Source organism: Agelaius tricolor, unplaced genomic scaffold (genome assembly GCF_023055355.1).
Source record: "Agelaius tricolor isolate 1412-34295 unplaced genomic scaffold, bAgeTri1.0.p SCAF_7, whole genome shotgun sequence".
Classification (NCBI taxonomy): Eukaryota; Metazoa; Chordata; class Aves; order Passeriformes; family Icteridae; genus Agelaius; species Agelaius tricolor.
This window is the reverse complement of record NW_027269267.1, coordinates 47,960,496-47,978,373: the sequence shown is the minus strand read 5'-3', so window position 1 is coordinate 47,978,373 and position 17,878 is coordinate 47,960,496. Positions and strand designations below refer to the sequence as shown.

At 35.0% G+C, this 17,878-nt stretch overlaps 1 protein-coding gene across 4 annotated transcripts in view; it reads right to left on the bottom strand.

Moving 5' to 3' along the window:
* The window catches only part of KLHL1 (kelch like family member 1), a 192,201-nt gene that overhangs the window by 100,574 nt on the left and 73,749 nt on the right, over window positions 1–17,878 (bottom strand). For all 4 annotated transcript variants that reach the window (XR_011679785.1, XR_011679786.1, XM_071431099.1 and 1 more), the window contains exon 4: window positions 8,498–8,694. Coding sequence is in view for 2 of the 4 variants with exons in the window: in XM_071431099.1 (XP_071287200.1) it covers window positions 8,498–8,694 (197 nt within the window). In the remaining 2 variants the exon portion in view is untranslated. The remainder of the gene's footprint in view (window positions 1–8,497; window positions 8,695–17,878) is intronic.

Below are 17,878 nucleotides of genomic sequence, written 5' to 3'. Positions count from 1 at the left end.
CTTGTGTTTGCACTGCTGCATTTGGCAATTGTTCATTTTTGTGGATCACTAGTACGGCTTTAAAGGGGCAAAATAGAGAAAATTCTGAACCTCAAAAAATATCGGTCAGGCAAAATTGATATTGGAGTGTAAGTTCCAAAATGTTTTTCATTTCTTATCTCTGGTAGTATTATTTATTTCAATTATTCTTGTGGCTTTGGAGTAATTTCAATTTTTAATTTTTCTTGTCCAAGGGATGCTAGAGAGTGGAAGGACATTATAAAAAAACAACCTTTAAAAAGAGTATAAGAATAACAGCTTTAAAAATCAGAATTTACCTAGTCAAGTAAAAGGACCTGTTTTCTTTAAAATTAGCATTCTATGTAGACCAAGGAAGCATTTTAAATAGAGTATAATTAAACTTTTTACTCCAAGCTAGTACTCTGAGCATAAGAAACAGAAAATTGCAGAATGTTTTAAAATATCAGTGTGTTACTATTAACTTGTTGCTAACATGCTACCAATAGCTTACTGCTAATAAAAGTCAATTAAATGCTAGCTCCGGGAAACCCATCTGTTGCACATTGCTTGAAAAGTAAAATTTAAAAAAAAAAAAATCTGAACTTTTGTTTCATGTCATCCCTGGATACATAGCTCAGATCTACCACTAAAAACATACAGGAAATATCTTTAATAGCCTTATAGAATAATTTTGCTTCAAAGTCACCTCATGTAGTCACAGTCCCTGTTCACTACATGTCTTAGCTAGGTCATGTTACTTAGCAACATTTTCAGTCATGTCTTGAATACCTACCAGAACAGATCCCAAAAATTCCAGTGATTGTTACTTTCCTAGTATTTAATTACTCCCAATGTTCTAAAACGATAATCTTAATATTCAATTGGGATTTTCTACATCCTAATTTATGTCCGTTGCTTATTAATCTGTACCCTCAACAACAGTCTGGATCCTTTTCTGTATCCCCCCAATCATGTAGATGCAGAGAGCAGTAAGGTCTCCCTCAGTACACCAGGTTCATCAAGCCCAGCTTCCTCAGACTTCCAGCATCCAACCAGCACGGTGATCTCCCCTGGACTAACTCCATTATATCCATGTCTCTCTTCTACTGAGGAATACAAAAGGAGACACAACACTTTGTATTTGCTCTCATGGGTGCCAAATAGGAGGAATCACCTTCTTCAAATTTCTCACTCTCACTGATACACCCCAGGATGCTGATGGCCGGCTTGCAGAAAGGGTACATTGCTGATTTACTCTCAACCTGGTGTCCTTTTCTGCAGAGCTGTTTCCGAGACAGTTGCTCCCCAGCCTGTGGCAGTTCATGGGGTTATTTGTCCCTAGATTGCAGGGCTTTGCATTTCCCTTTGCTGAACTTCAGGACTAGGCCTTTTTACTACCTTTATTGGTGATCTGGATGAGGAAATCAAGTGCATCCCGAGTAAGTTTGCAGGAAACAAAATGTTGGGCAGGAATGTCATCTGCTGAAGGGTAGAAAAGCTCCGTAGAGGGATTGGAAAGGCTGGATTGATGGGCCAAGGCCAGTCGTGTGAGGCTCAACATGGCAAAGTGCAGGTGCTGCACTCGGGTCACAACAACCCCATGCAGCACTGCAGGCTTGGGGATGAGTGGCCATAATGCAAAAAAGCTAGTAAAGGGTGTGGAACAAAAATCCTCTTAGGGTGACTGGAGTTACTGGGGTGGTTTAGCCTGGTGAAAAGAAGGTTCAGGAGAGACTTTATTGCTCTCTGCAACTACTTGAATGGAGCTTGTGTTGAAGTGGGGTTTGGCATCTTCTCCCAGGCAATTAGAGGGGGACAAGTAGAGGGAAACTGCCTCAAGTTTCATGAAGGGAGGCTCAGCATACCAGGAAAAATTTCTTCACTGGAAGAGTTTTGAAGCATTGGAACAAGTTCTCCAATAAACTGGTGAAATCACTATTCCTGGAGATATTAAAAAAAAAAATAAGTAGAAGTGGCACTTTGAGTTTAGTGGGTATGGTGGTATTTATTCAAAGGCAAGACTTCATCTTGGAGGTCATTTCCATCCTTAATGATTTGTGACTTTAGCCGATTGCTTCAGCATGACCTCTAAATAACAGCCTTGTTCTCAAACATATCAATCGCCTTCTTCTGCCAGTTTGATGACATCTGCAAACTTGCTGAGAGAGAACTCCATCCTATCAGCTAATAATTACTGAAGTTGCTAGATAGTGCTGGACCCCAAAATTATCCTTGAGGAACTTTACTATTTGCTGGTCACCACCTGGACTTTTTACTACACACCACAGATCTCTGGGCCTCTGTCTAGTCAGCTTTCCATCCATCTCATTGTCTGTTTATTCACATGTCACTAATGTGGTGGTGAAGAGGTCAAAACAAAATACAATTTGAAGTTAAAAAAACCTTTTATCTGATCAGTATCTATTGAGCAGCATGTGGTCAGCTATGTTAAACAGTAGAGAGAAACCTTATGACCCTGTATATAATACAACGTTAATCAGCTGGGGCAGGGTTCAGCCAGGACAGGGTTCAGCCAGGACAGGGTTAATTGTTGCAGCAGCCAAGAGGAGGGGTAGCAAGCACCTATAGGTTATTCTATACCATCTTATACCATTTTCCAGGGACTTGGGAAAAGCTCCCTTCCAGGTCAGCTAGTGTGGTAGATGAAGCAGTTGAGTATTGCTGTGGGGGAAACCCTTGGTGAACATGTGAATCATTTTCCTCCTTCTTGTACACTTTGTCATTTGTCATTTGTCATATTGTTGCTGCTACTGTTCCTTTTCCTGTCTCATTTCTGTTTCCTGTAAATTGCTCTTATCTCAGCCTATGATCTTTACCTTTTGTGCCTCCAGTTCTGTCCAGTCCTTCTGCAGGGGGAGGGGGAGAGAAAAGGGGCAGGGAATGAGCAGTGCATGGTTTGGAGTGATTGAGTGGGAACACTAAATTGAGGAATACTACTCCTTCCCATGACTCTAAAGAACTATTATTTTTAAATTACAGTACTAGAGAGTTTTCTTGCCTCACTTGTTATCTGACTTCACTTAAAGCTATACTAAAACTAACAGTAACAGTGAAATAAACTCTGATGTCTAAATGTACAACTATAACGCATTAATGACTGTTATGACCATTTATCAATATATCAATAATATTTTTTTAAATTTGAATATGGAGTAAGGTTACAATATTTCATTATGCTTCAGGATAAAATGTAGTAAATGAAAAGGAAAGGTTTTACATATCACTCCTCCCCCACTCCAGCCCAACAGATTTTTTTTCACCTGTTGTGAAATTTTGTAACCTAGATAATAAACATAACTAATAAAATGATCGCTGAAGCTCTTCGCCATAAAAGATCATTAAAAATTTGCATACGGCATACACTTCAACTAAATGAAATGGCTTCTCCATCTGCAGTACAATCAGAATTCTCAGTAAATTAAAGAGCCCATATAGAGTCAGCACATGTCACTGAGATACATGCTCATAATTAAGTATGAATAATGTTTTGTTGTGCTGGGACTAATGACCCTTGCAGTGCAAAGCACAGAACTGCATCTCTGAGAAGCTAAACACCTCTTACCACTTCACTCAAAGGCACTTGCAAGCATTCTGCGTCTCCCAGGCTTGGAACATATGTTAGGGTTGTTTTTATTGCTAACATTATGAGTGGGTTACAGACACATCAATCACTTTATTCATTCATGTTCTTCTGGTCAAGGAAATTTTATTTATGCCCATTCTTCTGCTCAGTGCATCAAAGTAATTTGAAGATTTTTACAAGTTTATGCTTAGCAATTAGTTTTGAAATGGTGAAATAAAAATAGGGAAGAAACTCTATCATTTCAACTTTCAAACTGCAGTTTCAAGAACAAAAATGATCACTGAGGTTTAAGTGAAGTTTCCTAAGAGGTGAAGCACTGAGAGATTAAATAGCTATATCTATGAGGTATTTCAATTTTCAGTTTGAAGTAATCAGGTTTAAGTAAAATGGCATGCTAATGAGATGAAGAATCTGGTACTCTGTCTTGGAAGGTAACACTCTCAATTTCTAATCATTACCTGTACATTGTAACACAAGCAGGACCATGGCCTTTACTGGGGAAAAAAAACCAACTCTTGTATTCAAAACCATACCCGGTATGAGTATTTTTTAAAATAATTTTCCAGGCTTTAAAACCAAACTGCAATTATCTTTTTAGGGAAAAATATGACATACTTTTCCTCTTTCAATATTTACCAATGCACCAAAGTAGTTGTTGTAAGAAGGGCTAATGGTACACTGAAGCCACAGAGTTCATTAATCTAGTATGGTCTATTACAAACCTTCACCAATAAACACACAATGGTTCAAATTAGAGCATATTTGAAAACATTTTCTACTCTAACAATAATTGCATCCCAATGAAGCACAATTTCAAATTACACTTAAGTCTGTTTTCTAAAGAGACAGATATGTCCATACAGTATGACTGAAATTTCTGACAAGTATGACAAGCTGATAAATTTTAAGACTTCAGAGGTTAGCTTCCCTATATATGAAGCCCCTTATAACTAGACTAAAGAACTGTCACTAAAGATGCTTGCTTGAAGAAATCATTTGCTTCAGCTTATTAATAAGTTTCATTTTGCTGCTTTTATGGTTGTTTTTTTTAAAGACATCACACATGCATTTCATTCTACAATCATCTAACTTAACTGGCAATAAACTAGGAATTTAAACTTATCAGACATATGGTTCTGCAGATTGAAAGCTTTCAGAAACTGACAAGCTAGTAACAACCCAGATTGCAATTAAGAAGTACAGAAGTCTTAAATCAAGAGACTTGGATATTTGTGCTGCCATTTTAATTAGCAGATCCATTAAAAATAATTTAAAAAAATAAAATATCACACCATAAAACACTCTTAGGGTATGTTCATACATCAGAAATAAAACAAACTACATTAAATCCGATGTGTCTAAAAAAGAAACCAATTACAATTTACATTTTTTCTCTTATAAATTTCTTCCTTGTAAAGCTTTCATTTAAAATGCTGCCATCCAAGTTCCATTTCTAATAAGTACAGGGAACACAAACACAGAAATCTCCAACATTCATTGTTCACCAAATTTTTATGAAATCTACCTTCCTCTTTTCTTCCACTAATCTCATATTTTTCTATATGGCAAATTTATTTTCTAGGATTTTTCCAATGTTAACTGGTTTTCTTCCACTGCTTTTTGTCTCTTCAATTCCTCACTTTCTCCCCTCTTATATGATCAAATTTGCTCTTCTTTGCTTAGATTTTGAATTTCAAATTAATAATTTTATAATTGAGACTTAAGGCTAAATATCCCAGTAAACACCAGGGATATTATACCTCTGCTCGTGGAAAAGTATATATAACTTTATAGTTAACAAATTTTATTTACATAGTTAGGACATACCTGCAAGCCCTATACAAATAAAAGTTTGTATTCTTTGTTTCCACAGATTTCATGGTTAGGGAAATAGAAGTTATTCAATGTGACAGAAAACATGTCTGAAATTATATATCTTCTGCCAACAGGATTCTTAAATTATTGGTCTGCCCTTCAGGAGCTTTTTCTTCTTCAGTATAAAGAAGTTTATGAGCTCAAATGTCTTGCCCTCAGAACATGTTATGTGAAAGCACAAAGAGACTTATATAACAACAGTGTAATTTAGAACTTATATCAAGTAGGAAACTAGGCAAGTAGATTTCTTTGAAAAATGAAGACTAAAACATTTATGGAGACTCAATGAAGCAAAATTTTTCTTGAAAATATATTGATTTTCATTAGAATGCTATTGTGAAGACAATTGTGACTTTCTACTTAAAAATAATTGGTGGAGAAAAGCTGTATAACATTTGCCAGGTATAATTCAGGCAGAGAGCTATTGTTTTATTACTTGTTTTTTTTCAAATGAATAAATGAATATTTAATTTCAACTATGTAATTAGCAAAGAAGCAGAATTATTCAAAGATTAGATTTAACTTGAGTCATATCTCAAAATTATTACACAATCATATCAGCCATGCCTATAAAACTATTTTTGCAAGATTATTTGAAAAACTTTGTCTTGTTCCCCATTCCTACACCAGTATAGAACTATTGTTTCTTTGAGGTTTTTATCTCAAGAAAACAACTGCACAAGATTCCAGAGTTAAGGGAATACTTTTACTTCCCATTCATAATAAGCTTTTGCAATAACACTATGGAAGAAGATTCACAGAGCAAGAATTTGAGCTACACCATTTGAACTCTTAAAAAAAGCACCCCAAAAAGCCTTAAAGAAAGGACCTTGAAGTTCTCTAGAAAACAAGAGAAGTATTTTTTAAGGAAACACTGAATTTTCCATCATTTTTTTAGCCAGCACTTCCCCTCAAGTCCTCTGCGTAAGACTGGAGGAGTTTGTTAACAAACTCCCTCTTGCCCTACTTTAATTTAATTTACAAACTTTAATTTAATACTACAATCCTGAAGTCTGAAGGAAAGAATAATTCTTTCTGTCACCTCAGAGACAATTCATCTGCTCTTTGCCTGCGCTCCTCACTTTCCTTCCCTTCATATTCCCAGTCTCTGATGTTCCTCTATCACACTCCTCAGGGTATCTTCCTTGAACGTGTAAGTTTTCCCTGGTTATGCAGCCATGTAGAAGAACTAATCACTTTTCTCTTATCTAGATTCTCTTTGATTGAAAGTGCTGTACTGAAGATTGGCAATAAGGCTATTCCCCACTCACAACTGGTCTTCCACACACGTTAACACAAAACAGTAAGTCAAATAGATGTGAGCTGACTCACATCTAAACAAAGTAACACAAAGTCTGTGAAAATATCACACACCATGAAGCTTATCTTTTTAGGGTTATGTTTTCACTGGGTCAGAAAAAAATATTGTCATTTCATGGTGATTATCTTTTTTCTTGCAAAGAGAAAGCATGACTTGTGCATGCTTGCAAATGCCCTTGAAGATAAATTATAACTGGCTTATTAATTACAACTGACTTCCTTTATGGTCTGCTTTTTTTTTTGTGATTTTCCCATTACACATAATTGAGATTTTAGATGTCAGCATTAAAATATTAATAAATCATATACGCAATATCTGAGACAAGGCACAGATCTTTGTGAACTTTGTGAAACATTAGATATGTATTAGTCACAAGTCTTCAAATGAACTATAATGAGTAATTTCATTCACCTAAAAACATTTCAATAATTTCTTTTAAAGAATCATAAACAGTTTTAAAAATTTTTGAAATCAATTTTTTTCTCTATTTTTATCATGTTCATACAACAAAACAAACTGAAAAAATAATACACAAATCTAAGAAATATATTCATAAAAAGGTTAGATTTTTTCAAAACACATCTGTTCAGTCCTAATAAAATTTCATTCAAAAGAAGATCATATGAATTTTGCTCTGACAGCTTACTTCTCTCTACTGACATACCAACGTTTACCTGACTAGCTTGGACCTGCAATATAGAGAAATCTCAAAACCTGCTCCAGAAGTGTACCATGGGTATAACTACCTGAACTGTAGTGGTAAAAAAAAAACACAGTTAAAACTGGGAATTGTAATGTGTTATTAGTTATAGAAAAGATAACTAATAAATAAATATTATTTATTAATTATAAATTAATAAAATAAGAACGTAAATGCTGAAGAGAAAGAGATTCATTGAAATGTGCTCTATTCCTTCAATAATAATTTCAGTAGAGACGTAAAGGGACCATTATTTCTCATAAATTATATATAATCTACTCTTTATGTAAGCTTAATTTCATGAGCCAGATGTTTTTAGTCTTGTCAAACTATGAAAAATCAAATGGTTACCAATATGATTTAATTTCTGAATAAGTAGTATATTTCTGCTTCATTAATTCTGGTTAAATTTTGACATTAATTCCATACCTGTTCTGTCAGATGAATCTAGAAAAATATTAAATATTGCCAGATAAAATTTCTTATTTCTAAAATTTCCTATCTTAATCTACTTCACAGATGACTAAAAGGATGACTAAAATTCTTGACAAAAAACCCCAAACCACCTACCCAACAAAACTTCCCTTCATAGTGTTTCCATGCAGAACAATGACAATTACAAAGCTTCCCTAATGCTAAACGACAGTGATTAGGGTTAAACTACAGTGATTAGAGTATTATAATGATTTACAAACACTTTACTATTATCACCTGTATGAGAGCATGCATCTAAATAAGTTATATACCATTCTGACCCAGCAAACATTGCACCCATCATAGAAGGCCAATTGTCATAACTTCACTGAAGTTCTTAGGAATCAGCACTATAATGGTTTCACTTATGAAATGAAGTTCCATAGAAATACCAAATATAATACAGAATAATTTCAATCCAAAGCCGAACACAGTATTTTTACTTGTAGAGGATAGACCCTACAAGAGGAGTCTCTTATAGGACTCAAAATATTCAAATTTAGATATTCCAAAACTGCCTTACCATGGTGTAGTTGTGAGCCACCTTCATAAGCTCTGTGCACCCTTGTGCATCTGCAAATGCTCGTATTCCCAAACAGTTGGATGGGTGCAAAAGCTTCATTAGAAAATGGCAGCAAACCTCTACTACTTGGGGGAGCTGGAGAAGGCAGGCAGCTGCTAGAAGGTTTTCAATGGTGTCTTCTTTTAATTCCAGGCAGCCTAGAAAAAGAAGTATTGATAACAAAGTCAAACTTATTTACTTAGTATTTACAAAACATACAGTATTGAAACACATTTTTATAAATAATTGTAGCTCTATATAAATAACTCTACAGAAAAAGTGAAGAAAAGAAGGATTAATCTCCCTGACTGAACACCCCAGAGACCTGAACTTAAAGTATTAGAAAAATTGCTTTTTAAACTAATATTAATTCAACTATATAATAGGCATAAAAAGAGAGACTGTACTGTATCAAATGGAATAGAGGACTTGGAATATCTTGATATCAACCAGGCTGTGGATGGTTTTTTGTTGGGTTTCTTTCCTTATTTTCACTGAAATCCATGATAAAACTTGTGTTATCTTCAGTGGCACAGAGCAAACCTCACAGCCATTTACTTCCCTGAAAAGAATGAAATAACTGCCTAGTATAGTATGAATAAACCCATAAATACATCTTCAAAACAAGGCTTAACAGTCCTCAAACATTGTGTTGCTTATTTGTAATGTGACTTTAGGATTAATGCTATCTGAATAACATATGGCAGGCTTCTCGTAACACATAGTTCCTCTAAAATAATTTATGCTGGGGAAAAGAGCCATTAATTAATACTTATATTGCACTTAATTCTGTAATTTTACAAGTTGTTATCTTTACCTTGCAGACTGACCCACTTTTTAATAAATAAAAGGTAAAAAAGAATAAAATAAACTTTAAAAAGAATTTATTTTAGGCTGGAATAAGTAATTCTTGTTATAATGCTCCTCCCAACCATAATATTAAATTTTATTTTTACATTAGAATCTTATAAATCTCTTATATTAATAACATAAAATCTTCAAACTAAAGATTACAAGGATATTTTGGAGAACTGAAAAAAAAGAATAAGAAAATAAAATGTGCAAATTTAATACAAATTGTCAAAAAATACTTCTGATTGTATCGTGCTGTGCTCAGAAAAAATAATTTCTGACTATAAGAGGATTAAGTGCATATTGAGCTTTCTCTTAAAAGTATTATGGTTCAACACCTAGATAAACTCACTCTTTTCTGCACAAAAGCGTGGTATTTGCTGTCACATTAGAAAAAAATCTATAAATCTTAATAATTCTATTGCATGGCACTAAGGAGTTCTAAAATCCTCAATTTCACAACAGCATGGCATTGGAAAGAGAAGACACTTTATATTGCAATACCAAACCCAAAATACAGTAACATTAACACTGCACATCTGATCTTTTCTTCTTTCGCTATATCTGGAGCTTTTAATACAAGAGGGAAACTGTGAAGTTATACTTTACTGGATTTAGTTATAATACATCCTTTTGCAAAGGTCAGAACATCAGATCAAGCGCACAGCCTAATTTAAGTGGGTTTCCTCTCCTTATTTTCATTCTTTTATTAATGTCGCATGAGATTTTTTTTATATTATCTAACCTTTTCTCACCATTTCTGTACACCCCATCTTTATGCAGTGTGGTCAGAAGGCACACTCAGCAGCAGATCCTTGGCTGACCCATATATTCATCAATGACACTCCCACATTTGCTGCATGCCTGCAGGTAATGGCTGGCTCAACACAATTCTGGAAGACAGTTCCACTGTGTAAAGTGGAAGCACTCAAAAGATAGTTGTTTCCAGGTTAAAACTGACCATCCTGATAACAGAAGTAAAAAAATTAAAAATGTGCAAAACACCCTTGAAAACTGGATTAAGTGAGAAATGAAAACAAAAAAAAAAAAAGGAATTCTAAATCTCCTTTTCTTACCTGATATTTATTTTTCAACAATGAGCTCAAAAAAGTCTTCAGCCCTACAAAATTGATCCAGGCAACATTTCCAAAGTGAAGTAAGTATAGAATGAATCACGTTCAATATGCTAACTTTATGAGGAAAGGTAACACCCTCATGGTTTGGCCTTTTTTATGGCTAAAGGTAGCTACACTTAGGAGAAGAACCCAAAGGAATCAGTTGAAACCACATCAATCTATTTTTTTTCAAATTGAGATATTTTCTGTTCACTTTAAGGTACACTAGTCCTGATACAGTATTAGTTGGGAAACAATAGGATTAAAATAAGTTTAAATGAATAAAACATATCTGGTTTATGAATAACTTATTTATGTATTTCTTTATGTAACTAACATGGAAATTTTGAAGAAGATGATTCACATTTTTATAGAGGAGTGTGAACACATTTCTGCTTTACACTTTAATAGAGGAAGTAAATATAAAACCACTTCTGGGATATCTAGGGATACGAATATATTATAGCTTTACTTATTTTTAACTAAATTCAGAAATACTAGTTTACTACTTAATAGATCTATGATAAATGTTAGAAAAATACACTCAGTATGAGTTAAAAAGTTGATTTTTCTTCATTCTTTTAAATTCAATGATAGATAGGTTTTTAATCCATCTAAATGTCTTCTAAATCTTGATTATCTTCTTTTTTAAACATCAAGACACTTTCATAAATTTGTTCACAGGGTCTATATTCCCTTTTTCAGAAGAGTGCTGTGACATTTTTATGCGAATTCCTCTGGGATATCAAGTGTTTAGCATGGTCAGATTTTGAAAAAAGAAAGCTGTTAAGGGGCTTTGTATATAAAATATGAAATCTTCACACAGTTTTATATTGGCAATTAGAAGATCCAAGCATCTATTTAAAAATGTTTAATGGGACATTCAAGGGGCATTAATATTACTGCTTCTTCAATTCACCTCCCCCTCATATTTTTATGCAATAAAAGCTTGCACAAGTGCCTTAGTCTGAGAAAAACAAATTAACTAGAGCTTAAAATCTCCCTTTGTATTACATTAATTAAGATGAAAAAATATGAGGAAAAAAACAATCAAAAGAACTTTAATGAATTCTAATTGTTATTCTAAATTATAGCTGTATTTGTGAAAAATTTTATATGCATTGCTTATGCAGAAATTAAAATGCCTGTCTTTATCATGCATTCTCATAACAACTACATAAATTTTATTACCTCATTACAAAATGTGAAGCAGAGATAATATAAGAATTCTCTGATATTCTTGTTCTGTTGCTAAACTATTTCCCAAGTTCAGGGACAGTTATGCCTTGGAGTTGGTTTGTGGGGTTTTGTTTGTTGTTGGTTTTTTGTTTTGTTGTTGTTGTTTTGGGGGTTCTTCTGTTTGTTTTTTTTTTTGTTTGTTTGTTTTGGGTTGTTTTTTTTTTCTTTTTTATTCTCTCTTCCACACTATTGACTATACTTTAGAGCTATTTTGGTTTACAGGGAATCACTGCACCTTTGCCCACCTTTGTATGATGTTAAATAAGGTCAGTTTATATAATAGGAACAGTCTCCCACATGTATTGACCAACAGATTGGACCTGTGGTGGGATAACTCAGTAGGTACAGGTCATTTGCTCTGTGTATAAGCAATGAATTTTAACCTAAATTTGTAACACATCATAATATCATTTTACATCATGTTCACAGTAGTTTTTTTTTCTCTTTTGTAATTACACACTTACCCACAAGACTCCTCAACATTCTTAAGTGTTGTGTGTACAAGGGAAATCATGGGAAGTGTCAAGGAATTAGAAACAAAGGCTAAAACCAATTCCTTGAAATCAGGTATTTATCTTTTTAACCTTTCTATTTCATGTGTCTTGACCAGCTGTGTGGCAGTTTTGAAATGTTGTTGAATGAAATTATTTCTGGAGGGTAATCCATTTTAGGAGGCTAATCCATTTTTAAAATTTAAAAAAAAATTAATTATTCTTTAAAAGGCAGTAATCGGTATCAAGATAATATTCAGTCATCTTATGCATAGTAGATTAACTGACTACAATAAGAAATTGGTTTCTTGAAAAATCATCTAATTCAATTGAAGACTTGAAAAACCTTATTAAAAAGGTTCTATGCCTCACACACTGCTGTAATAAACCTTTTTGCCATTGCTTATCTTAATCATTCAAAATCTTTGGTACTCTGAGGTAACCACCTGACCTAATCACCCAAGATCTCCTTTTACAGTTCACAGAGAGAAATAGGAAGCCTTAGAGCAGTTTTCACCTGCTCTGTTTCAGTCATGTACTGCAGAATGAGATGAATCACTCCCTGAATGGCTATTTCTTGATTTCAGCTACAAAATGAGCACCTTCATTTGAGTTACTGAGACACTACTGATATTCATATTTGTTGACATGAATTCAGTTGCTCTGCTCCCAAATACAGCACTGGAATCATTAGAGGCATCAGGTTTCAGGGGATGAAACACTCTTTGGGTTCAATTCTGATGATCACTTCCCTCTGTTATGGTCAATTTTTGGTGGTGACATAGTGTGTAAAATCACCTCTTAAGTCTATCCACAAACACCAGTCAATGAAGAATGCTATAAAAAGTATTGTCTGTGTAGCAGAACATCTTTTAGTCTCCAGTTTGACCTATGCCTTAAAAGATAAATTCTATATTGTATTGTCTTCCATACTTATTATAAAGGTGAAGATGTTTTCAGAAAAGAGAACAGGACACAATATATTCACTTAGCAGAGGTGTCTTCTGATCAAACTGTGTTTCATTTTCTATTAATTATTTGCTGCAGACCACATTCATCAGTTTTACTTGAGGAAGAAGCCACTCTATGGCTAATTGTGTTTATTTAGAATCACAGAATGGTTTGGGTTGGAAGGGACCATAAAGATCATCTACGGGACAACAAATGGGGAACAGAACAGAGAGCACAGAGCAGCTTATGGAATGGGTTGTTCTGGCTTTGGTGGGATATAGACCCTGGGAAATGAGACCACAGATATGAAAAAGAAATGGGAAAATAACTGTTTTTGTAACTATCAAGGTTTTGAAATTATGTAGTTTTTTAAGGCTGCCAAGTTATGTGAACAATAGGCTATCTGCAGCTAGCAGAAAATTTTTGCTAAAAGCTGAAGCTGCCTGGAGCTGAAACAGTATAAAACTGCCCTGTGAGAACAATACTGAGACTTCAATAAACTACTTCAATGAATTCAACTCCAACTTCAACTTCTTTTTGCTTGGGCTTTGGCTTCTTGCTTGGACTACGTTTTGCACCCCTCCTTTGAAGTCCCATCTCTCAGTCACACGGCAATCATCTACTTCCAGCCTTCCTGCCATGGGCAGGGACATGGTCCACTAGACCAGGTTTCCTCCACCCAGCCTGGCCTTGAAAACGTCCAGGGTAGGGCATCTCCCACTTCTCTGGGCAATCTGCTGCAGTACCACACCACCCTCACAGTAAAAAATTTCTTCTTCTTATCCAGTCAAAACTTACTGTACTTCAGTTTGAAGCCTTTGTTGTGTCTCTATGTGCTCTTGTATATACTCCCACTCAACCTCTCTTATAGGCTCTGTTCATTTAAGTATTATGATATATGAAATAATTTAATAAATTATTCCAGAGACATAAATATGCAGCTTGTAAAAGATGAAAAAAACACTATCACAGTAATATCAGAATTCTTATAAATTAACTAGATTCACTCTTTTAAAATACTGTACAATTATTTGCACCTTAATGCCATATCTTTTGAGTAAGTGGACTAAACTGCCTTAATCATCTGACCTTCGTCAGTACTGCCAGTCCTCTTTATTTAAATAGCATGGAAAATAACTCCATTGCAGAGTGATAAGGAAATGCTATTAACAAATTAAAATCCCCTTGAGCAGGAAACTTCTCGCAAATGTCTGGCTAAAGATCAGAAAACTATATTAACCAAAATAATCCACAATGTGTTACCTTTTCATCTCCTGTTCTGAAAAAAACCTCTCAAAGCTACAAACCAAAACACCTCTGTTGTATAACTGAAATGTCAAGTATTAAAGAAAATTTGTCCACTGACTCGTACAAATCAGCTTTTTAGAGAGAGACATTAAAATGTTATTTTCTCCCTACACCATGCCTTAGCTCATTTATAGACTTGAACTTAGTCACCTGTAAGATGTACATACAAGTAAAGAACTAAAAGCAGCAAATCATTTTAGCCATGAACCTCATCATAATAAAACCTTTTTATCTACTGTGAAGAAAGATATGTTAGTACTCTGAGATACAAGATATGTTTTTCCATTAGTTATAGAAATATTGTTAAAATATGAACATCATTCTTGGGATTTTATGCTAAATATTACTAGTTTGTACTTGCACAGATGACCATTATGTTAGCAATTTTGTCACCAGTAATTCGGCTAATATACAGGCATTGCATTTGGAATTATATATATAAATATGGAATTATGTATATAAATAGAGGAATAAAAACACACAGTTTAGAACCAAGGAAAAAACCCCCAAGATAAAAGTTACCTCAAAAAATACATAAATATAAACAACACTTACTAATTAAATTTCAAGCAGCACAAATTTTGCACCCATTCACAAAATAAGCTGGGAGATGACAAGAATTATTTCAAAAACCTCATTTAATCTATAAGGCCTTAGTTTCTCTTAACTGCTTTTAGTCAATGGACTTCAGTACTTATGTTTGTTTCCAGACTGCATGTCTGCTCATCATGCTGCACATACCAAAAGGCACTCCAGGAATTTATGTTTGTAAACAAAAGCAAACTTCAGCTTGAGAAGGGGGGGAAGTTTCATTCCACAAGACTTGTACCAAATATTGAGTACTTCTTGCAGAGATACAACCTTTCTATTACACTGAACACAATCAAGATTTAGCCTCTGGTGGGAAAAAAAAAAAAAGAAAAAGAAAAAAAAAGTCTCAAGGACAAAGGAGCTCAGCTTTCAGGTTTGAAGGAGCAGTATTTTATTCTCCACACCTGAAGCTAGCTCAGAAGCAGGAACACTCACCTCTGCCAGATAAGCTTCTTCTCAGGCAATGATTTGGCAGCTTGTGCTACAGCACAGAGCAGTTCAAATCCATGCTTAGAGAACAAAAAGTTACAGAAATGGAGGCATTAATTGTCAAGAAAAGATTTTTGCTTATGAGTCTACCTTACAGCCTAATGAAATCTACTTTTCTTTGGGCTGGCACTGCTGGAAAATGTGAGCACTCCAGTCACATCCTGATCTGAGGCTACATTTCATCACAGGTGCTGTCAGATGGACACAGAGCAGAAAGGCAGTGAAGGTGTTTTACAATGCAGGAGCAGGAGTAAACACCTGAAAGGTGAGGACCTCTTTCACAAACTATCATTGCAATTTTCATGATTCTTTTTCATTTGTTTTGGAACTGGAGATACACAGCTGAGTTCAGGAGCGTGGATACAGGTACATATCTCCAGTGTAGGAGCTCCAGAAAGAAACACACTAAAGAAGCAGACCATCCTACAGCAGCCTGTCCAATCACTTCACTGATGCCATTTAAGTAACAGGCTGGCATGTGCCAGATGGCAGCATAGAGGGATGATACTCCATTCAAAGGAACACTCAGTTTCCAGCCATGTCCTGTATTAATGTTCAGTGCTCGTTTTGGAGATGAAGAACTTTGAGCCTAGCAAGAGACAGCTTTAAATATGCACCCTGAAACGCACCCAGTTATGTGCTCTTCCCCTTCATACTCATTGCTTCCCTGTGTCTGCCTGAATTTATTTTTATTGACTTCTCTGGAATAGCAGATTGCATCATAGTACGAGGAAACATAGTCACTATCTATCTCCCATAATATTCTAGATAATTCTGAATACTCAAAATTTATGGATAACCAATTCAGAGCTCTTTCCTAAGCGATTCTCATATACTTTGCCAAAAGAATGAGACAACAGCTGGTTCCTGGTACATAATTGCCAATTCTGTCCGTTAATGAAGTATCCTGGGTAAAAGGAAGAATAACAATTCATTGGAGTGTAGTGTAGAGCTCCAGGAATGAGCAAGGACTTTGAGTTTCAGTGACAGGAATGGAAAATATCTGCTCCAGATGGAAACAAAATCCTCAGAGACTGGCTAAAAAAAAAAAAATAAAATTGAGGAGGCAGTCAGTCTCTGCAGTTCTTTACAATAAATGGGTGTCTGAAGTTCTTTCCTACAGACCTGAATTATGTGAAAGGCCACAGCTTGTTTTAGGATCAGAAAAATATTCTGTGAAGGAAGGTATTTTTATCCAAGCAGGCTGACATTCACAGAGGACAGAAGACAACAATCTGAACCTACAGTTACATTAAGGAATTTTGAAAGATTCTTGCATTGTACACATGGACAGTATAGCTGGGAATTTAATTCTGGTGCATAAATAAGGATCTTATGAGGACCACTATATATGAAAATGTCAATCTGAAATGTAACTGGAGCAAAGGTACATATGAACTTTGAAGTGTAGTCAGTGTGGAACATCCATGGACAGATAATCTGAATTATGGCTCTACAGATTGTGCCATCACTACCACTTCCTACTTCCTAAATTGGAGCAACACTGATAAAGAAGGCTTCTTTGGATAACTCTCTTTGCAACACCCTCTTTATTGACTCCTGAAAAGTATGACATGTATCATGACAAGTATCTGCTTCTAGAAGAGAGTTTCACAGGAGATCCTCCATATCCAGAAGTTAAGTTTATTCAATGTCTATGAGCACCTAATATGATATGTGACCATTTTTCTGTACTCTCCATTACACAACAGCTGACAAAGTCTTTCAGATCAATTCACTTACCTTAATTTGTCCTTTTATCACTCATCCCAGAGTTCCTGGAACAAATGATATCCCAGCTGAAATGAATGGAAATTTAAGGGCCTATTCTCTGCAAGTGCAAAGTCAACCATCAAATACATGGCAGAGAAAACGCAGTGGGACAGCAGCAGGTAGTAGTCTCCTTCAAAAAATGCTACTTAGACATGGTCCGCCTTTTGAGGGATCTCTAACATGATACTACAGAACAAATAACTCTTGAACAAGCTCAACATGACACAGAGGTAGAGGCAAAGACCTTTATAATATCAGGGTAGCTCCACTTCTCAATGTGATCAATATATACTGAGATAGTGAAGAGTAACCTGAAACACTGTAAAAATACCACCAGTACCTAAAATCCAGGCACTACTAATCTTAAAATCTTAGCACAAGCTTTTAATAAAACACCCTACATTGTATCCATTGAGTTAAGCTTGTCTGGGACTTCCCTCTAGCACTGAGGTAAAAGGGAATGAAATGGCCTCAGTTTTACTCCAAACACTGTCATCCTCAAACAATGGCAGTCACATTCAAACAGCATGTTG